The sequence below is a fragment of the Peromyscus californicus genome, unplaced genomic scaffold (assembly GCF_007827085.1).
Source record: "Peromyscus californicus insignis strain IS unplaced genomic scaffold, ASM782708v3 Scaffold_7__1_contigs__length_154581171, whole genome shotgun sequence".
In the NCBI taxonomy this organism is placed as follows: Eukaryota; Metazoa; Chordata; class Mammalia; order Rodentia; family Cricetidae; genus Peromyscus; species Peromyscus californicus.
In genome coordinates, this window is record NW_026294595.1 from 95,004,841 (window position 1) to 95,027,501 (window position 22,661).

The 22,661-nt window shown below is 43.5% G+C and overlaps 1 protein-coding gene across 3 annotated transcripts in view; it reads left to right on the top strand.

The window, feature by feature from the left end:
- The window catches only part of Stard9 (StAR related lipid transfer domain containing 9), a 100,761-nt gene that overhangs the window by 16,951 nt on the left and 61,149 nt on the right, over window positions 1-22,661 (top strand). For 2 of the 3 annotated variants that reach the window (XM_052722454.1, XM_052722459.1), the window contains exons 4-6: window positions 20,449-20,565; window positions 21,792-21,824; window positions 21,914-21,975. In XM_052722454.1, coding sequence (XP_052578414.1) covers window positions 20,449-20,565; window positions 21,792-21,824; window positions 21,914-21,975 — 212 coding nt within the window. The remainder of the gene's footprint in view (window positions 1-20,448; window positions 20,566-21,791; window positions 21,825-21,913; window positions 21,976-22,661) is intronic. The other variant, XM_052722455.1, reaches the window with a different exon arrangement.

Genomic DNA, 22,661 nt, shown 5'->3' on the forward strand with positions numbered 1-22,661 from the left:
GATCCTAGTACATTTCTTATGTGCCAGTCACACAGTTCTGCACAGAGCTATGTCCCCAGTCTCACCTTCTTGAATCTTGTTGCATATTATGAGACATCATCCCTGTTGCTTTGAGTTATAGAAACACAGATGTCAGAGTTTGTCGGCATCCCCTGTTCCTTGTTCATGCATGTGCTGGGGGAGCTCAGCCACGTGTGGGTGTTAGAGCATTTTCTCATGAATATTTGCAGAGCTATGTACATTCCATCTCAAGTGTTGTTTCTTTCCATTCAAGATGGAGACAGAAGTGGAAGGGAGAGACGTCTATAAGAAAAAGCCTTTTTGTGTGGCAATCAGCTGGGGGTTTGCAGGCCTGAGGGGGAGGGAGATTAGCATGAGCATTTCATTACTGTTCGTTCCTTCCGCCAGCAGCACAGCTGCTTGGCTGGCTCCGTAAGCTGGATTTGGAAGGAATAAGGTCATTCTTTTGCCTTTGTCTAACTTGTTTTCCCTCTTTCTCTAAACTTAACTGCGATTCTTAGGAGATCAGCCTTTAGATTCATAGAAACATCTGAAGGACAGAGTTCCCTAATACTAGAGGTTCACCGCTGGTGCCAAATTCCTATACAAAAATAGGCAGGGGAGACTGGAGAATTCTTTTAAAGTGCAAAAAGTAGTTTGAGGTTTTTTGTTTGACTTTTTTTCCTTTGAGTGAGTCAAGGATAATAGGAATTCCTGTACCAGGATTTCTATCTGGAGTACCTATCTGGAGCCCTGGAGATGTAGGCTGAAAAGAGGTCATCTGTGAGGGAGGAATACTTGGTAGACAGTTTTTGAGACAGTTGCCCTTGATGTTACCTCACAGGTCTCACTTGATCTGCAGTGCTGAGGATTGATTGGTCTTAGGCTCCCATCCTGCTCTTCACACTTAGGCTTGTTTTGAGGTCCAAAGGGATTGTCATTTGATTAAAGAAGAAACACTCGATGGTGATGACTGCTTTGAGAGTCTGTGGAAAAGTGATTTGGAAAATCATCTAAACAAGAGTGGAAAGTACCCCTTAAAAACTCTCTCTCTTTTTTTTTTTTTTTTTTTTTTGAAATAATCCTTTTTTTATTTTTGTTTTTTTTTATTGGTGTTTAGCCTATATGAATGTCTGTGTAAGGGTGTTGGATCCTGGAGTTACAGAGAGTTGTGAACTGCCATGTGGGTGCTGGGAATTGAACCCGGGTCCTCTGGAAGAACAGCCAGTGCTCTTAACCACTGAGCCATCTCTCTAGCCCCCAAAAACTCTCTCTCTTTTATTTATATACGCATGCCACTGAGTTCATGTGGAGGTCAGAGGACAACTTTGCAGAGTTAGTTTTTTTCCTTATATCCTTATGTGGGTTCTGTGCATTGAACTCAGGTGACTAGGCTGGGGTGGAAAGAGCCTTTTTGCACTGAATTGTCTTGCTGGCCCCCTTTTAAACAAAGTATCTTTATATCTATCACAGTAGACAGTTGCGTCCAGGCTAACTGACAGCAGCTGGCTGAAAGCAGCTGGCTTCCCCCTAGGAATCCTCTTGCTCAGCCTTCCCAGGTTCTAAATTCCCCTTCTCACTTGTGAAGCAAGTCTGGTCCAAGTACCCCATCAGCACCATTTCGATAGTCTTCTGTTTAGAGAGCCAGCACAGCTGATCAGTGAAAGGTTCCTTATTTTGGGGGAGTGGAGTTGGGGTGGACGATGTCATTATGTAGCATAGGCTGGCCTTGAACTAGCAGTCTTCCAGCCTTGGTGCTGGGATTATGGGCACATTATCAGCACACCTATCACACAAGGCTTCTTCTAAGTGCAATGTTCAGAGAAGGTATGGAGAAAGAAATGGGGCTGATTTCTCTCTCTTCTGTGATCAGCAAAAATCAAAAACAGCATAAAAAAGAACATGAAGGTGGAAAAGGGTCTTGAGCAAAATAAGGATTTGGATGTGGTGGATATTATCAAGATACATTGTATATATGTGTGAAATTGTCAATAAATAATAAATATTACTAAACAAAACAAAATTAATTTTTAAAAAAGAAATGATTCTACCACAGTCTAGCTTAGTGAACCAGTGTGTTTCTTGGGGCCACTCACAGGAATATAGACAGTTCAAAGATAACTGCCCACCCCAGCATGGAGGACTTAAGAAAGCTGCGTTACTCCTCTGGGTACAGTGCTTACAGACACTCAGAATGCCCAGCATCTCCCCACTCTCAGATAAATATAAATATAAATATAATATATATTGCAGTTTTTCTAGTTTGAATATTTAGATTATTCAATTTTATTTTTTTGTTGACTCAGTGTTATTATATTCTTTAACTTTATTTTGATATGTTTTAATAGGACCTTGGAAAAATGAGAAATATGTTTGAGTTGTAGCTCACAAACCAATAGTATTAAGTTTGTGTCAGTTGCCAGGCGTGGTGGCTCACACCTTTAATCCCAGCACTTGGGAGGCAGAGGCAAGGGCAATCTCTGTGAGTTCTAGGCCAACCTGGTCTACAAAGAGAGTTTCAGGACAGCCAAGGCTCTGTTACAATGAGAAACCCTGTCTCAAAAAGTTTGTGTCCGCAGAAAATGTTCAGTGTTTTCTTTTCTATATCAACCTTAATTTAGTGTTTTTCCCCAAACCAAACGCACCAGAACCTTTGTCAGTCATAGTATCGTGTGCTGTGACATCTAGAACATGGCTGGGTATGATGGGTAGTTTTGATTGTCAACTTGACATAGTCAAGAATCATCTGGGAAGGAGCACTCAATGAAGAATTGTCTAGATTAGATTGGCCTGTGGGCATGCCTGTGAGATGTTTAATTGAGTTGAGAAGACCCTTCCTGAATATGGACAGCAACATTTCATGACCTGGTCCCTAGACTAAGTGAAAGGGAGAGAGCAAGCTGAGCTGTGAGCCTGCTCTCTATTTCTAACCATGGATGTGACCAGCTACCTTAACTCCTATTTCCTTGACCTCTCTGTGTCAATGACGGTTACCTAGAATTGTGAACTAAAATAGACCTTTTCTCTTCTGAGTTACTGTTCTGTTTTTTTTTTGTTTTTGTTTTTGTTTTTTTCTGAGACAGGGTCTCAGTATGTAGCCCCGGGTAGCTTTAACTCACTATATAGACCAGTTTGGCTTTGAACTCAACTTATTTACTTGTCTCTGCATCCCTAGTTCTAGGGTTAAAGGTGTTCATCTCCATACCAGCTGTGGAGACCCACAGAGGTTTCCTAGTGAGAATTTATTCAGGGTCAGAGAATCTGGGCTTACTTTACCCAGCAGGGCTGTGTAAGGAGATGATTTGGCCATGGGTGTGTTTGCTAGGTGTTTGGACGAGTCTACACTTGGCTGTACAGTGTGCTTTGATCTTGCAAGGGGGAGGTCTTTTGCCCCTCCCCTTGGCATTGTTTTAAAAAGCCCTTTTGAATAAACGAAGTGGCTGTTGGGTATTGATCCAGGCCCTCCCGACGCTATTCTGTGTTTCTGTCTTTCTTCTCCTTGGCTGGGTCTCTCTTTCTATCTAATATTTCCTCATTCCTCTCTCTTCCACCTAGGAAGCCTTCAAAAGGTGGGAGCTAGACCCCCACAACCAGCCTAACTTGTTTTTTGTCATGGTATTTTGTCACAGCAACTGGAGAAGACAGTAATAGGGTAACTTTAATGCCAGGCATTGCTAGGGCTGTGGCTTAGGGGCAGAGTCTTGGCTTGCATAGCATGAGGGTTGAGGGAGCCAAAGTCAGAGAAATTGTTTATTCTGAAACTTTCTGACAAGTTTTAAACTGTATATCTTAAGGTGCTTCCTGCTACTTACTGCTCTTTGTGTACTGCATTATTTTGGGACTGGAGTTTGACCTCATATTTCTTTCTTTTTTTTTTAACTTTTTTTTTTTTTTTGAGACAGGGTTTCTTTTTGTAGCTTTGGCACCTTTCCTGGAACTCACTCTGTAGCCCAGAGTGATCTCGAACTCACAGAGATCCATCTGCCTCTGCCTCCTGAGTGCTAGGATCAAAGGTGTGCGCCACCACTGCCCAGCTTGACTTCATATTTCTTTCCTAGGATTTTAAGTCAGGAGTGGTACTTACAATACAGTTTTGCAGTGTATATGCATTTCTAGTAAAAATAGCCTCTTTAGAATTGTGAGATCTACAGAGATGAAAGTAGAAAGAATTTGTTTTTATGTTTTGCTTGATTAGCCCTCTTTTTTCAAACATTCCTCTTAAGTCAGCATCACATTTGGTATTTCTCTTTTAGAGGAGACAGATAATCACAATGTGGTAAATACTGTATTTTTTTTTGCTTGTGTATTGTGTGTGATATGTATGCATGTGTGGGCAGGTAGGTATGCTTCTATGCTTGCATGTGTGTGTCTCTATGTGTGTTGGATGTTTATGTAGGCCTGAAGTTGACTCAGGTAACTTCAATTGTTCTCCATTTTGTTTTATTGAGGTTGGGTCTCTTCTGAAACCATAGTTCACCAAATCTAACTAGTCAACCTACCTAGCTTGCCCAAGGGACTCTCCTACTTCTGCTTCCCAAATGCTGAGATTACAAGTGGTTACTATACTCACCCAGGCCCCCCTCCTCATTTATTTATGTCTGTCTGTCTGTCTATCTGTCTATCTATCTATCTATCTATCTATCTCTATCTATCTAGTGTGTGTGTGTGTGTGTGTGTGTGTGTGTGTGTGTGTGTGTGTGTGTGTATGGTTTTTCAAGACAGGGTTTCTCTGTGTAGCAGCCCTGGCTGTACTGGTACTTGCTCTGTAGACCAGGCTGGCCTCGAACTCGGAGATCTGCCCACCTCTGCCTCCTAAGTGCTGGGATTAAAGGTGTGCATCACCACCGCTGGCTCCCACCATTTTTTTTTTTAGACAGAGGTGCTGGGGATACAGACTGTGGTCCACACACTTGCATGCAAGCACTCTGTCCACTGAGCAATCTTCCTCAGTCCCACAATGCGGAAAGTAACACATGTTTTAACCAAGCATTTGATGACATTCCAAGGGAGAAATATACCAGGTGGTAGTGCACGCCTTTAATCCCAGCATTTGGAAGGCAGAGGTGGGTGGATCTCTTGTGAGATTGAGGCCAGCCTGATCTACATAGTTGTTTCCAGGACAGCCAGAGCCTGTCTCAAAAAAACCAGAGAAGGGTGGGTAAATTGTTATTCTCAGTGATGGGAAGAAAGTGTCAGAAATCTAGTTCATGTTATAGAAGATGGGCAGAAAGAGTCTAAGAGCTGAAGAAAGAAGCTGAGGAGTTTGGGATACCAACATCCAGGCATGGCATAGCTGTGCACTATTACACTCAACAGGATCTGTGATTACTTGCACAGAGCTGGATGACATTGAGTCTGCCAGAATTGTGTTGTAGGAGGGGCTCACGGGGCCTCACCCTTACTTGAGGATTTATAAGCAGTTAACAATGATAGTGGAGGGAGAGACATTGTCTTCGGTGGTGTAGCCACTGATAAAGTGCATGTTCCAGGAAACCCTTGAAAAAACAAAAAGAGATACATGAAAGTAGGAGGGGAGTAAGGAAGAGGGAGTGGAAGGGAGTTAGCGTGAGAGGAAGAAGACAAGAAAGATCAACGGCGGTGAATATAATTGAAATATATTATATACCCATATGAAAACTTCATAATGAAACACATTATGTATAGTTAATATATGCTAATAAAACATTTTAAAAATCTGATTTACAATGTGATTTCTCTGTTTGTAATGAGATAGAACCTAAATCTGTAGATTTTCTTCCAAAAATGAAAGAGACATTCTTGCCTAAGACTTGAAAGTCAACACACACACACACACACACACACACACACACACACACACACACACACACACACACATTTAACCTCAGCTCCTTGGATTTCCAAAAGGAAGTTCCCTCTTGAGTTTCATTCTGTCCTTTTTCAACCAGGAGCCTGTGGGCCACATGAGGCCAATGATAGCTATGAATGTAGCCCAACGCAAACTTGTCAACTTAATTAAAATACTGTGAGGTGTGTGTGTGTGTGTGTGTGTGTGTGTGTGTGTGTGTGTGTGTGTGTGTATGTATTGTGTGTATTGTGTGTGTGTGTGTGTGTGTGTGTGTGTGTGTGTGAGAGAGAGAGAGAGAGAGAGAGAGACAGAGACAGAGACAGAGAGACAGAGAGAGAGAGAGACAGACAGACAGACAGACAATTTTCTGTAACTCAGTTGCACGGTTTTGGGATCTCAACTTTGTAGATGTCAGTATTGTGCCAACAATGTCAAGAAGTATTCATTGTATACCATCTAGCCCTATAACAGAATAGGTGTATGAGTCATCTGGCGGAGGCTGGCCTCAGTATATCATGCATGGGCTTCATGGAGGGCCCTTGGTTCTGCTGATTAAATGTCAATAGAAATCTCTCTTGTTTCTGCAGGAAAGGCATAGTGGACAGTATTTTTCAACTATGAAGCAGGGGAATATGGGGGTATTTATATCCCCTCTTCCCTCAAGACTGAACTCCCAATAGTGACCATTTGTCTAGTTATCACTCAGTCTAAATTTTTATTTTATTTTTATTTATTTTATTTTTTGAGCAAAGTCTCACTATGTAGCCCTTGCTAGCCTGGAACTCTCAATATGTAGACTAGCTTGGCCTTGAATTCATTGAGATCAACTTGCCTCTGCTTCCCTAGAGCTAGGATTAAAGACATGGGCCACTGCACCCAGCATGGATTTTGAAGCTGTAAAAGGCAGAACCCTAGGGAGTTGATCTAGGCAGATGTGGAATGAGCCCTAAATTTATCTCAGTTTCTGCACAGCCCCTTAAGTAACTGTTCCTCAGGGCAGAAGAAGCAAGCAGAAGAATGTGCTCAAAGGCGTTTGTCTTACACGTTTCTTAGAAGTAGTAGCTTATTCCTTGTCACTCATTTCATTGTTCAGCTCTTATTTCTGAAGTTTGGCATTTAGGTACAAGAGAGGTGCTTTCTAGGGATACTCACTGAGTTGACGTAGGAGGAAGATTCATACAGCTTCCATGTAGCTGGGAGAGGCAGCGATTCTGTTGAGATGGAGTTTGACAAGAATAGAAACCCTTAATTCCTCGCTGTTATTCCTCTAGTGTTAAACTGATCCATCTCGTTTGTGGTGATGTTAAACACAGACATGTCATGGTCTCAGGCTGGTATGGTTTTTCCTTCTGTCCACATCAGAGATTTTAAGAAAGTAAACAACTTCTTCCTTCTCTTCAAGCATCTGGAAATGTTCCATGGAGTTTAGCGATTTGGTTTCAGGGTTTGGAAAAGTCAGAGTTAATTTTGGAAATGTTTTTATAACTAACTTGCTTCCTTAGGGAGAAAATAGAACTTTTGTTTTGGAGACAGGGTCCCATGTAGCTCACTCACACTGGCCTCAAACTTGCTGTGTGGACAAGGCTGATGTTGAATCAATACTCCTGCCTCTACCTTCCAAGTGCTGGGATTATAGTTTTGTGCCATCATCCCTGGCTTCTTAAAGTGATGTTGTTTTGAGATAGACTCTGACTGTGTAGACCAGGCTGGCCTCAAACTTGTTCCTGCCTCTGCCATCCTCATGCTAGGATTACAAGTACGTGCCACCCAGTTGGCTGGACTGTCGCCTTTTAGGGCCTACCCTGTTCTAGTGACTGGGTCTTTGGGTTCTAGTATGACATTTGTTCTTCACAGCAGTCCTGGAAAGTGAGTTAGTAATGCCTCTGTTTACAGATGGGATAACTTGTCCCTGGTCACACTACTGAAGGGTGAAACCTAGATTAAACGCAGGACTGCTGCCTCCAAAGTCTTGATTTTTATACTAAATTCTACTAAGTGCTGTATAAACTTGCCCCATCTCCTGACTGTGTGCTACCCTCTGATATTTGAAGTTTGATACGAATTATCTGACCATTAGAAGATACTGGACTGTTAAGTCTTACAGTAGTGTAGAAAAGACCCAAGGTCAGGAATGAAGGGCATGTTATTCAGGCCTTCTTAGTGACACCTGTCTTTCTGAGACATGGAGACCACCACCTGCTTTTAGTTCTGTAACCAGAGCAAGTGTTTGTCTATGGATGCAATGACGCAGTCAGAATGGTTTATTCTAAATTACCTGAATACTTTCGTGGACTTGAATAGTCTGTGAGATACAGGCAATAGCTTCTACCTTGTAATAGCACCTGAGAATGTTACTTGTTCCCTTTTGACCTGGGGGCTAGGTGTTGAAGTGTAGCTGGGGTGCTCCCACAGGTGACATGAGAATGTCCTTATTCCCTTTTGACCTGGGGGCTAGGTGTTGAAGTGTAGCTGGGGTGCTCCCACAGGTGACATGAGAATGTTACTTGTTCCCTTTTGACCTGGGGGCTAGGTGTTGAAGTGTAGCTGGGGTGCTCCCACAGGTGACATGAGAATGTTACTTGTTCCTTTTTGACCTGGGGCTAGGTGTTGAAGTGTAGCTGGGGTGCCCCCACAGGTGACTGGGATGTGTGCAGCAACCCTGTAGTATTGTGCTGCTTTCTTTCCTTTCTTTTAGTTTGTGGGCCTGCGTGTGTGGCCAAGGCTGGTCTGGAACTCATTATGTGACCCTGATAAACCTTCAGCTGGCTATCCTCCTGTCTCAGCCTCCGGGGTGCTGAGATTACAGGCCTGCTAGCTCATTGTGCTCCTTTTCTTCCCAGTATAGCCCAGCATTCCTGGCACTTCTCTTTCCAAGTAGGTTCTCGTTCATCTGTGCTGTACCTTGGGGTGTCTAGTTTCAAATCAGAGGGGAATGAATGCAAGTCCTCCAGAATGAATCTAGAAGACTTTTAATATATGATGCTTTGGGTTTTGTTTGGAGACAGAGTCCTCCTGTATGGCCCAGGCTGGCCTCGAATTGAGATCTTCCTGCCTCAGCCTCCCTTTGTTCAGAAACATTTGTAAAGCTAGAGTTAGTTTTGTGTGGTTTGGAATTGACTTGAAGTCTGAGGGCTGAAGCAGAAGGAGTGGCTTGAGGCCAGTGTGGTTTGAGGTCTTGTGACTAACGTGCCGCCTGCTCCTCCTGCGAAAGCTTTAGGGCTGGAGGAGGGCAGTGTGGCTTGAGGCAGCAAGCTGTCCTGCCAGTGGGACATCTGAGGCAGATGCTGCACAGGTATCACAAAATTAATCTTTTAAACTAAACCTAGAAATGAGATGGACTTCAGCTGGCCTCGATAAAGAATCCAACCAGTTCACTTGTATCTCCAAGCGCTAATATTGGCCTCGAGAGACCTTCAGACTAAACCAGATTAAAAACAGGAAATATGTTCCTAGCAGCAGAATTGGCGGAAAACTTTTTCCACATAGGCGCACTCATCTAGACTTGTTTTCCTTCCCCAGTGTATGTGTATGTGTGGTGTGAAGGCATGCAAGTGTGTGTGTGTGTGTGTGTGTGTGCGTGCGCGCCCAAGGTTGATCTCCAGTGTCTTCCTCAGTCACTCTCTGCCTTACATGCTGAGACAGTCTCTCTCACTGAACCTGGATTCAACTTTTTGCCTGGTCTGGCTGGGGAGTCCCTGTCTTCACTTCACCTTCTACATGTTAGGATTACAGGTGGGCTACCACACCCACCCAGCTTTTTTGTTCTGAGAACCCAAACTCTAGTTTTCACGTTTGCCTTGTCTTGTGAGTACCACTGAGCCATATCTCCAGCCCTGTTTCCTTCCATGCAAGTATTTTCAGCTCAAACAATGTGAAGCAGCTTGATCCTACTTGACTACCTCTTGGTGCTCTTGGCCAAACCCATTAAAAACAATGCTAAGGAGCTTTTTGTTGTTGTTTTTTTGTTTTTGTTTTTTTCAAGACAGGGTTTCTCTGTGTTGTTTTGGTGCCAGTTCTGGAACTCACTCTGTAGCCCAGGCTGGTCTCAAACTCACAGAGATCCGCTTGGCTCTGCCTCCCGAGTGCTGGGATTAAAGCGCTAAGGAGCTCTTATGAGCACACTGAAAACAGTGCTGTGTGCAAGACACTGACCTGGTGATGTGCTTCTGAATGAAGATCAAACATGTACAAAGTAACTCAGGCAGGACTTAAAGGAAAACTACAGAACAGCCATAATAGAATTTTATTCCACATATTTTTGTGAGAATGCTGGATTCAGTCCATAGTTATGCATTCCTTTATGTGCACTGTGTTGCATATGGATGCCATATCGAAGCCTCAGCCTTAAGCGAGTATCCTTGTAAGGCTAGTACTTCAGGGGCTTGCCTAGGGTTTTCTTGTGATAGTGAACCCAGGGAATCCCTAGACCCAGGGATCCACTCCCAGGACTGCTGTTCTGTTGCATGCTATCCTCACGAGAGCAGTGGCTGGAGTTACATTTGAGAACAAGGGAAGGACAGGACAAAGAGTCTAAAGGCTGAGAAGGGAGTGCTTGTTTTGTTTTTCCTTTCTCCCCAGCTGTGATGTGACTGTGCCTACATAAATACTGTGCTGAGGAAGGTTTTGGAAGCACTAAGACTATGGCCCAGATCTCTCTATAGAGCTGGCCTTTGTTCACAACTCCCATCTGGCTCAACTGATATATTATGAACATGTTTCTTCAGAAGATAACTGTGTGGTCAAAAGGAGTGGTATCACCTGGTATGGCGTAACTCCGTTTAAACTACATATGTGTACATGTGCTCATACATACATATGATACTTTAATATTTTAAGATAAACTCATAAAATAATGTGGTTCTCTTTGGCTTTTTCAGACATCCTTAGCATTACTTATCTCTCTCTCCTATCTCCCTCTCCCTCTATGTTACCAACTTTCTTTTAATATTGTCTGGGTGGTTGAGATGCATGCTAAAATCTGAGATGGCCGAGCAGCAAGGGTGGCCGAGCAGCAGGAGTGGCCCACACCTTTAATCCCAGCATTTGAGGAGGCAGAGGCAGGCGAATCTCTGTGAGTTCGAGGCCAGCCTGGGCTACAGAATGAGATCCAGGACAGGTACCAAAAACCACACAGAGAAAACCTGTCTTGAAAAACAAAAAAATAAATAAATAAAAGATAAAGAAAAAAGAAAAAAAGTATTTTTCTCCACTTAATATTCAAGGTTCATCCATGTTGTTGCACAGATCAAAATTTTCTTTATTTCCAAAGTTTACTTGTGTGAAAAAAAATTTCCTTGTGTGGATGTAAAAGTTTGTTTATTAATTAAATTCTACTTATTCTCCACCCCATTTCCCTTAACTTGGTAATAAAACTATAGGTTAAAGCACATTAGGTTTCTCTGTAATTAGAGTATACAAAGCCATAATTTACTGTGGTCACATAGGTTGTTGTTTTCATTGCATTTTGGGTCATTCACAGTTTCAGTTTTTATTTGTCTGTGGTTGAAGGGTTATCAGTGATTTCTTCATTTCTGTACCGTCTAATTGTCCTATATTATTGATGGTTTTCTGGCTGGGTTGTGATTGCCTGTCATCTAAAGAATGCAGTGCACTAAGTGAGAGAAAATGAGCATGATTCTTACCTTGCACTAGCATTTGAGTCCTGTTTCCTGGTGTATTTGGTTTTTCCAAGTTCCATCCAGTTCCCTCCCAGCAGTTGTTCATACAGCTTAGGTATCTTCCGTTACACTATCTACTCGAGTTTCAAGGCCCCGTTCAGGTTTCTCCTGAGTCATTTTCCCATTGCTGTAGCGAATACCGAGATGATCAGCTCATGGCAAGAAAGGGTTTCTTTGGGGCAGAAGTTGCAGTTCACGCTCACTTAGCCCTATTGAAGGTCTGTGGTAAGGCACGTCACATGGGAAGATGAGGCAGCGCAGAATTGCTGGGAAGCAAAAAGAGAGAAAGAGGTGTTTGTTGCTCAGGTCAGGTGAAGAGAGAATGAAGAAGGGGCCAGAGTCCTCAGTCTTCTTACAGGGCACTCCTGTAGCAACCCTAAGACCTCCCCTAGGCTGCCCCCTAGGGGACCAAGCCAGTCACATACAGGCCCTCGGGACATTTCCAATCCAGTCTGTGTATACCTTTTCCAGGCCGTCTTCCTGTGGTTCCCCAGCAGCCTTCTTCACCTCCTCTAGTACCTTCATTTTGCTCCCCCATGTCAACTCTTGACCCTTTCCCACCTCACTCAGTGCCCCAGGGGGTGCCCAGACTATCAGACTGATCAGTGGGTTCCTTCCCCCTCTGGCTTGAGGTTGGGGTCCAACTGATGAGATCCCTAGCAGGAGATGGGGGGGCGCGCAGTTTCCTGCTATGGGATTGGCCCAGGCTGTAATCTTTAAGCTGGCATCCCATCTGCCTACCTCCTCTGAGGTTTTGGTGATTCCTTTCTCTCCTGTCCTTGTGAGCTCAGGGTGGTCAGCTTTCCCAGCTGCTGGTCCAGGTTGCTGCACTGTCCCTTGTGGTTTTCTCTTCCTCTTCTAAGTAGTGTTTTTAATGAAGTTCTGGAGAATGATTCTAGTTTGAGCATCACCTGGTCTAACTCATGCCGTGGTGATGCAGTGCACAGCACATTGGGCATTTCTTTCCCCTTCCTTCCTTCCTTCCTTCCTTCCTTCCTTCCTTCCTTCCTTCCTTCCTTCCTTCCCTTCCTTCCTTCCTTCCTTCCTTTCCTTCCTTCCTTTCCTTCCTTCCTTTCCTTCCTTCCTTTCCTTCCTTCCTCCTTCCTTTCCTTCCTTCCTCCTTCCTTTCCTTCCTTCCTTTCCTTCCTTCCTCCTTCCTTTCCTTCCTTCCTCCTTCCTTTCCTTCCTTCCTTTCCTTCCTTCCTCCTTCCTTTTTTCTTCCTTCCTTTCCTTCCTTCCTTTCCTTCCTTCCTTTCCTTCCTTCCTTTCCTTTCCTTCCTTCCTTCCTTCCTTCCTTCCTTCCTTCCTTCCTTCCTTTCCTTCCTTCCTTTCCTTCCTTCCTTTCCTTTCCTTCCTTTCCTTCCTTCCTTCCTTCCTTTCCTTCCTTCCCTTCCTTCCTTTCCTTCCTTCCTTTCCTTCCTTCCTTTCCTTCCTTCCTTTCCTTCCTTCCTTTCCTTCCTTCCTTTCCTTCCTTCCTTTCCTTCCTTCCTCCTTCCTTTCCTTCCTTCCTTTCCTTCCTTCCTTTCCTTCCTTCCTTTCCTTCCTTCCTTTCCTTCCTTCCTTTCCTTCCTTCCTTTCCTTCCTTCCTTTCCTTCCTTCCTTTCCTTCCTTCCTTTCCTTCCTTCCTTTCCTTCCTTCCTTTCCTTCCTTCCTTTCCTTCCTTCCTTTCCTTCCTTCCTTCCTTTCCTTCCTTCCTTCCTTCCTTCCTTCCTTCCTTCCTTCCTTCCTTCCTTCCTTCCTTCCTTTTCTCTGTGTAGCCCTGGCTGTCCTGGAACTCGCTCTGTAGACAAGGCTGGCCTTGAGCTCAGAGATCTGCCTGCCTCTGCCTCCTGAATGCTGGGTTTAAAGGTGTGCACCACCACCTCCCAGCACACACAGCACATTTCTTATGCCAGTATCATGTTTATTTTCTCATTGTCACTATTCATCTGTTTTGATATGATTGTGAAATACTTTATGCTTGATTAGCATTTCATGCATTATTTCCTCATAATTGACTTCATTTGATTCTGAAAGTAAACTTTGAGGTTTTTATTCTCATCATCCTTTCTTTACCGATGATGAAAAAAGAAACACAGAATGTAGTTGACACTAGAAAGTCACATAGAGAGTGGTAACACTGATAGCCATGTGACCCAGACTTAGCCCAAATGTGGTGTGGTTTCTGGTTACTTTCTTCATACCTTTTTAGGAGATTGGATCCAGTGTCTTGTACATGCTAGGCAAGCACCCTACCTCCGAGCTATACTCCCAGCCCTGTTATTAAAAAAGAATTTTTGAGGCATTTATAAACTTAAAAGGAAGATAGTACATTTAAAGATTTTCCCCCCTGAACTATTTGAAAGTTGCCCCTAATACTTGAGTGTATATTTCCTGTAAGAGGACTTTCTGTGATATAGCCACAATGCAGCCTTCAAAATTGAGAAAGAAATGACTGTATTAGTGCCCTGTGATCTTCAGACCACATTTAGGGCTCACTGATAGTCTCTGTAATACTATAGCTTAGATATGAAAGGAAACAAACCCAGAACAGGAAACAGAGCAGGAAAAGGGCGCGGCAGGTCCGGGTCCAGGTCCGGGTCCATCTAGGCAAACACAGGCAAATAGGTGGATGAGCAGGCAATTGAGTAGGCTGTGTCTACAGCAGGGCACCAAGTCGAGTTGGGGATTCTCAGTCCATGACACACATACTAGGTATCAAAAGATAGGTTGGTAAGGGACCATGCCATTATAGTGTTAGGTGTCCAACACTCTATGGGCTACAGGCCAGGAAATCATAATCTTTCCTTGGTCTGGTATATCTAGTAAGTTCTTGGATTCAGTTTCCCTTACATAATTTTTGTTGTTGTTGTTTTTGGTTTTTCAAGACAGGGTTTCTCTGTATAGCCCTGGCTGTCCTGAAACTCACTCTGTAGACCAGGCTGACCTTGAACTCAGAGATCCACCTGCTTCTGCTTCCCGAGTGCTGGATTAAGGGCATGTGTCACCATTGCCCAGCTCCCTTATATGATTTTTAAATGCTCATGTGCTCTCACAGTTTCAGTTCTCCCCAATAAATGCATCGGGTGGCTCCTGGGTAAGTCATTTATCAGTCTGTTCTGACAGACTGGTGCTGACAGATGGTTCAGTTTCTGGGTTCACCCAAGGGCTGTCATCTTTCTCCCTCAAAACAGAGTCAAAAGCTGGCTTGCAGAGTCTCCTAGGGCAGTGCTCAACCAGAAAATCCATCCTTTTGTACAATATGGAGTAACTTAATGTAGGGCATAGCCTAATCTGAACACCAGACAAACAGGAAATCTTTATTCATCTGCCAAAGTCAGATACAGGCTGATGCCTGCTTCCTGTGGAGAAATCTGCTCAGAGGGACAGAGACATTTGAAGTCTGTTAACCCTATGTTAGGAACAATTAGATTTTTTTTTTTTTTGAGTTCTGGAATTTGATAGGCAAGGTACTCTACCAGTGACCTGTCTCCAGCCCCTGAACTGGGAGTATTGTCTTCATTTCACACATGAGGAAACTGAGTTCAGGGTATTTGGCCAGAGAGCCAGCTTTTAAACACAGAAATCTCAAAGTCGGGATTTTGCCTATTAACTCTCAGTGCAGCTGTCTGGAGGAAGAGTTTAATTGTTCTTTCCAGCTGAGGCCCACTGAGTTACAGATCCCCGTGACTATTCTCTCTCTAAACAAGGGCTCTGAACTCTGCTCTTTATACCACAGTGAGATGTGGGCCAGTGTGTGCATATGTTCTCTCATCTCCATCTCACCAGCTCTGTGATGGGCAGTAGGAGTACAGTTCGGCGACACTTAAGAGTTCTCTGAGTAACTAATGGCATCATTGAAATCATATGATTCAGCGCCAGCAGTAGTCTAGAATCACTTTCTGGATTAAAGGTTCTTGCTACCAAATAGAGTTAATTTTTAAAGAAAAGGACTCCCACTAAAGCCTAACTTTTTCAGACTTGAGACATCATCCCTCTTAGTTCTTTACTAGAAAGTTTCTGGTTGCAACATTTGAAATTAGTATTTAATACTTATTTTGAATACTTTCTCATCCTGAATTGGAATTGTCTCAGAGTTTCTATTGCTTTGATAAAACACCATTGATAAAAATCAACTTGGGGCCGGGCGGTGGTGGCGCACGCCTTTAATCCCAGCACTCGGGAGGCAGAGCCAGGCGGATCTCTGTGAGTTCGAGGCCAGCCTGGGCTACCAAGTGAGTTCCAGGAAAAGGCGCAAAGCTACACAGAGAAACCCTGTCTTGAAAAACCAAAAAAAAAAAAAAAAAAAAAAATCAACTTGGGGAGGAAAGGACTTATTTCATCTTACACTTCCAGGTAACAATTCATCACTGACTGAAGTCAGAACAGGAACTCAAGCAGGGCAGGAACCTGGAGGCAGGAGCTGAGGCAGAGGCCATGGGGGGGGGTGCTGACTGCTTACTGGCTTGCTCCTCATGGATTGCTCAGTTTGCTTTCTTACAGTACTCAGGACCACCAGCTCAGGGATGGTACAACCCACAATGGATTGGGCCCTTTTACATCAATTAATGATTAAGAAAATATTCTATAGACTTGCCTACAGGCGACTCCTATGGAGGCATTGTTTTCAGTCCCTCTTTCCAAATGACTCCAGCTTGTGTTAAAATAAAACTATCCAGGAACCATATGGTTTTTTTTGTTTTGTTTTGTTTGTTTCTGTTTTTTGGACAGGGATTCTCTGTGTAACAGCCCTGGTGGTTCTGGAATTCACTCTGTAGACCAGGCTTGCCTCAGCCTCACAGAGATCTGCCTGCCTCTGCCTCCCGAGTGCTGGGATTAACGTTTTTAGTTCCAGCACTCGGGAGGCAGAGGCAGGCAAGATCTGAGAGTTTGAGGCCAGCCTGGTCTAGAGTTCTAGCCAGGACTGTTACACAGAGAAACCCTGTTTTGAGAAACGAGAGAGAGAGAGAGAGAGAGAGAGAGAGAGAGAGAGAGAGAGAGAGAGAGAGAGAGAGAGAGAAGAGAGAAGAGAGAAAAGTCTACAGTTAGTGTGCACTATACACCTTCTATCACTTAAACTCTTAAAAAATAAATAAAGGAAGTCAAATCTCTCTCCTGAGTTGGAGTCTGCTGTTCAGTGACTTATTTAACCTGTAGACTGTGTCATAGTGAGCTGTTTTTCTGTTTCATTGTGTTAACCTGGGTGGAGTGGAACAATTTTTATCCGCCTGTTTTCCTCTTTCTAAGGTTGTGGGTTTTCCAGGATCTTTGGATGAGCTAAGCCTAGCAGCTCTCGAGGAGTGGAATTGCATCTTAAAGTCTCCACTATTTTTGGCTGGAACCCAGATACCTGTTGATAATTCTTTTTTCATTGGCAAAGTGCTTTCTTCAAAGATTCCTTCAGAGAACACTCAGGCGGTTATTTGCGTTTGGATAAAGACATAGACAAAATAACACTCTTTAGTTTTTCTCTCTCCCTTTACTCTGCTCAGCTGATCACAAACTGTGGACAGTGTAACAATTATCTAAATTATTCTATTATTAATAAAAACTCAGGAGTCAGATATGGAGTTAAAACCTGACTGATCAGAAAAGCAACAGGACCTGTGACGACCTCTCTGTTTCCATCCTCGATCCAAAAAGCATGCATCTTTCTAAGCCACTCTACTACTTCCCGTGGTCTCTCTCTATGTCTTCAGTCCTCCAAAACCTCTATGGCTAATTTTGGTTAGCTAGTAGCTAATTCCACCCTCTGACCCAAGGTAAACTTTATTGCCCCAGCGGAGTGGTAGTATGAACAAATTTCCTGCAACAGGGCAGAAATAAAGTTTAGATTTAAGATGTGACTCTTTGTTGCGGAGTGGTAGTATGAACAAATTTCCTGCAACAGGGCAGAAATAAAGTTTAGATTTAAGATGTGACTCTTTGTTGTCTCCACCTCTGTTCCCACCTCCTTCCCCAGGAACTTGGAGTTCTGTGGAGGATTTTTCAAATAGTGAATGAATGGTAGTCAACTCATCCATTCTAAAATGCAGCAAAACGTACTGCCTCTTCAGACTCAAGGAATTTCACTGGTTAGACTTTAGGAGGCAAGCAAGACCTCACCCAGTTTTTAATCTTTGTTAACATGAAGTTATTGTGACTAGAGAGAGCTGCAAGAGAGATCACAAGAAGGATCTCTCTTGAGCAGAGCTCAAGTCTTTTACTACACCCTGGGTTCTTTTGGCCTTTTGCCTGGACCATGGAAGCATTAAAAAGCAAACAAAAGCAAACAGCTCACTGCCAAGAAGCCTAAGTATAGCTGTTAGAATACGAAACAATGTAGTCTTGACTTAGGTCCTGTCTTTACCTGGTCGCCCCCAGTTTCATGTGTGACATCAGTCGCTATGGCAGTCTGTATGATATCCATCTTACAGCTAGAGAAACTAGAGCTTACAAAATGCAAATGACTTGCCTAAGATCCCCCCAACTTTGACATACAAGACAAGACCTGTAGGTCTACAGTTTGGAACCATACCAGATGATTCACAGAATTGAAAGGGAAGTTGAAAAAATAATCAGGAAAGCAGTGGGACCCCCTAGGCGGCAGGAATCACAGGTGGCACCACACAGAATAGACTGGCATGAGCACCACAGGTGACACTTCTGCCACTGTGCTTGGTACCCCTGAGAGTTTGTCAGCTGCTGCTCTGCTTTCGTGTCTGTCTTTGGAGAGTCGCATGGGATTGTCGACCTGTGGCGGCCTCCTTTCCTGTATCATTGTTCCAGCTGCCAGCAAGTGAAGAGGGTTCTGAGGTAGAGAACTGGGTTCTGCTTCCCACCAAGACCAACATCAGTGGCCAAGAGTGTTTGGATGCTGCCTGGCAGAGTTCAGTTGAAATTTCAGGAAACCTAGAAACCTAAAGTCCAGTTTCCACATGAGGATTGCTAGTGGTTTCTAAATTAGTCGCAAAACCTGGTCCTGTGGGGTCTTCAGACCTTGAATTTACCTCCTTGAGCAGGGTTTGACTGTAACCACCCCATTAGCCATAGTAAGCATTTCTCTGTGTATGAGGAAGAGTATGTTTTTGACTTTTTATCTTGGTTTTTGACTTTTTTTTTTTTTTTTTTTTTTTTTGGTTTTTTGAGACAGGGTTTCTCTGTGTAGCTTTGCGCCTTTCCTGGAACTCGCTTTGTAGACCAGGCTGGCCTCGAACTCACAGAGATTCGCCAGCCTCTGCCTCCCGAGTGCTGGGATTAAAGGCGTGCGCCACCACCGCCCGGCGGTTTTTGACTTTTTATCTTCGTTCTGTCTCAGATTCTTTTGTGTTAGACACTGAGGCTGAAATACTGCTCAGCTCTTTCAGATGACCCGAGTTTGGTTCTTAGTACCCATGCCAAGTAGCTCACAGCTGCCTGTAGTTTATGTTCCATGGGCTCTTGTGCCCTCTACTGATATCGCCAGGCACTCACACATGTGTGCACATACTCTACACATTACATGTACATACACTAAGATAATGAAAAATAAATCCTTTTAAAAGAAGACTAGGAAACATACTTTTTAAAAAAATCTAGGCTAGTATATAGTAGGTATTTAAAAATATTTGAGCACTACTCAGCAGAAAAAAACAATGGCATCATGAGGTTTGCAGACAAATGGATGGATCTAGAAAAAATCATCCTGAGTGAGGTAACCCAGACTCAGAAAGACAAACATGGTATGTACTCACTCATAGCAGGATACTAGACATGAAACAAGGATGAATTGTCTGCTACTCACATCACCAGGGAGGCTACCCGGAAAACAGGACCCCAAGAAAGACACAGGGATCGCCCAATGACAGAGAAATGGAATGAGATCTACATGAACAGCCTGGACATGAGTGGGGGTAATGAAAGGCGAGGGTCGAGGGAAAGAGAGCTTGGGGGAGCGGGAGATCCCAGCTGGATCAACAACAGAGAGGGAGAACAAGGAATAGGAGACCATGGTAAATGAAGACCACATGAGAACAGGAAGAAGCAAAGTGCTAGAGAGGCCCACAGAAATCCACAAAGATACCCACACAACAGACTGCTGGCAATGGTCGAGAGACAGCCCGAACTGACCTACTCTGGTGATGGGATGGCCAAACACCCTAATTGTTGTGCTAGAAACCTCATCCAACTACTGAGGGATCTGGATGCAGAGATCCATGACTAGGCCCTGGGTGGATCTCTGGGAGTCCAATTAACGAGAATGAGGAGGGTTTATATGAGCGAGAATTGTTGAGACCAAGGTTGGATAAAGCACAGGGACAAATAGCCAAATGAATGGAAACACATGAACTATGAACCAATGGCTGAGGGGTCCACACTGGATCAGGCCCTCCGAATGGGTGAGACAGTTGATTGGCTTGATCTGTTTGGGAGGCATCCAGGCAGTGGGACCAGATCTTGTGCTCATTGCATGAGTTGGCTGTTTGAAACCTGGGGCCTATGCAGGATTGTTTGCCTCGGCCTGGGAGGAGGGGACTAGACCTACCTGGACTGAGTCTACCAGGTTGACCTCAGTCTGTGGGGAAGGCTTTGCCCTGGAGGAGATGGGAATGGGGGGGGGCGTTGGGGGGAAGGTGAGGGGGGACGGGAGGGGGGAGAACAAGGGAATCCGTGACTGATATGTAGAACTGAATTGTATTGCAAAATAAATTAAAAAAAAAAAAAAAAAAAAATATTTGAGCAATTGACTTACTGAATTTTCCCTTAAAATCTTTTTTTTTTTTTTTGTGAAGCTGAACTGATTCTTATGAATAATTAAATCAGGTGTGAGCTGCCATGTGGGTGCTGGAAATTGAACCCCAGGTCCTCTAGAAGAGCAGCCAATGCTTTTAACCACTGAGCCATCTCTCTAGCCCCAATATTTTATATTTTTTTAGATTTAAAATATTTTTAAATGTGCTATGGGAAGATGGACCAATGACAAACTCTCTACTTTTGTTGTTACAGGTGTTCCAGGACTTGGGAACTGAAGTACTGTCTGGAGCTGCCAAAGGTTACAACATATGCCTTTTTGCCTATGGGCAGACAGGCTCTGGGAAGACATATACCATGCTGGGGACTCCAGTGAGTATTAGCACTGGAGTGAACTATCTTCCTAATGTCACAGCAAACCTGAATCTTACATTGTCCTTACCACTGTGATATGGAGCATGACCTCCATAATCAACATTAATGAGATTAATGACTCTCATCTATACTTAACAATGGCATTTCACTGCTTTAACTGAATGGCAAAGTTTGTATAATTAGTCTCTCTTTGTGAAACTTTGAAAAACTAGAATTTCATGATTCCCTTTGACAAAGAGTCCTTGTTGGTCCTACTAGATATACATATTATTTCCAGGTTCATAACTTAAATCTTTACACTTTTATTGGGGATAAACCTAGACTGAATCTTAGTGCTATGCAGAGATAAGAATACGTGTGTCCAGCTTCAAAAGCTATGTGTGTTAGAAGAAAGCAAGAGACATAGCTGGGCTGGGGGCTTAAAAAATAGAGAGAGTGTAACGCAATCACAGAAAATTGAGGGCATAATGCCTGGTGTGGTGGCACACGCCTTTAATCCCAGCACTTGGGAGGTAGAGGCAGGCAGTTCTTTATGAGTTCTAGGCCAGCCTGGGATACACACTGAGACTCTGTCTCAAAACAAACAACAGCAACAATAAAATTAAGTGGATAGCATTCCTTAAAAATACCCTTTTTTTTTTTTTAGATGTAGAAGTGTGCTAGTAATATGACATGGGCAGTGGTTGACAAATAATATTGTATAGGAACAATCTGAAAGAATAGCCCACTTCTCTGGGTACAACTCATTGTTTCCTTTGTCTATGGTTAGTGTGGTTTCAGATATTTGAAATTAAAAAAAAAAAAAAAAAAAACCAAGGGGGATAAAAGCTTAAACCTTTGGATAGGAAATAGAGAAAGTATCTGCTTCTTTGGATTTTTGCACAGTTTTACAGAGGGTGTTCGTGTGTCCTCCTGTATCTAGGGGTCTAGAAGGGACCACATTAGTGGTGAATTTATCCAAGAATGATAAAATTGGTTGCAGGAAAGCACATGTCTGGTTTGCCAGCTTCTCTTATCTGTGCACTTCTTTTGTCAATGTCTTTTGAGAGTGCCAGCCTGTAGTCGCCTACATCCTTCTATAGAGGCTAGCTAGCACAAAGAGCCCACATACCCATCTTCTGTGCTTCAGGGGCTTCCAGGTTTCTGGGTGTCTGGGGGTAAGAGAAGGGCAGGTGGGCCTTGCCCAGAGTAAGCAGTAATGTTTTCTTTTTTCTATCATCCAGGCCTCGGTTGGGCTGACCCCACGGATATGTGAGGTACAGACTCTCTTTTGATCATGTATTCCCAAAGTAAGTTTCCTGTGTTAGCTCCCTTCAGTGAAATCTGACCCTCTGATTTTGTGCAGAGTCTCTTCATCAGGGAGAATAACTGTGCCTCACTGCCTTCTTCCTGTAGTGTAAAAGTAAGGTAAGAACTTGAGCTCCCGACCCCTAACTATCCTATTTCCACTCCAGATCTCATGTTTTCAGTTTTTTTCTTTTTTCTAGAGTCATCAGAGGGATGGAGAAAATCCACAGGGATATATCCAACAGTACAGGGAAATGGGAAACATAGTTAATCCTTTTAGCTGTGGAAACTGTAATTCCCTTCCCTTGGACTAGACCATCTGGTTCTTCTCCAGGGCCACTGTTTCCCCTCCTTTACTTCCTGTAGTTTCATTCTTGCTTTTGGGATTTCCCCTCCTAACCCTCATTGGCTTGTTCTGTAGGACTATAGATTCCACACCTACCTCTCAGATCAGTGCTGGATCCAAGATGTGTTTTTTGGAAAGTATCGTGCTATGTAACCCAGGCTAGCCTCAGACTCTCAATCCTGATGTTTTTACCCTCTCAAGTGTTATGGTTGTAGGAATGATCCTCCATGGCCTGACCAAATAAAGGTTTTAATCAAACTGCAGTGAAAAACGTTGATATATGATATATGATTACTGGTTTTCTTTTTTCCTTTTTTTTTTTTTTTTTTTTTTGAGACAGGGTCTCTTTATGTAGCATTGGCTGCCCTGGAATTTGCTTTGTAGACCAGGCTGGCCTCATACTCACAGAGATCAGCTTGCTTCTGCCTCCAGAGTGTTGGGATGAAAGGCGTGCACCAAC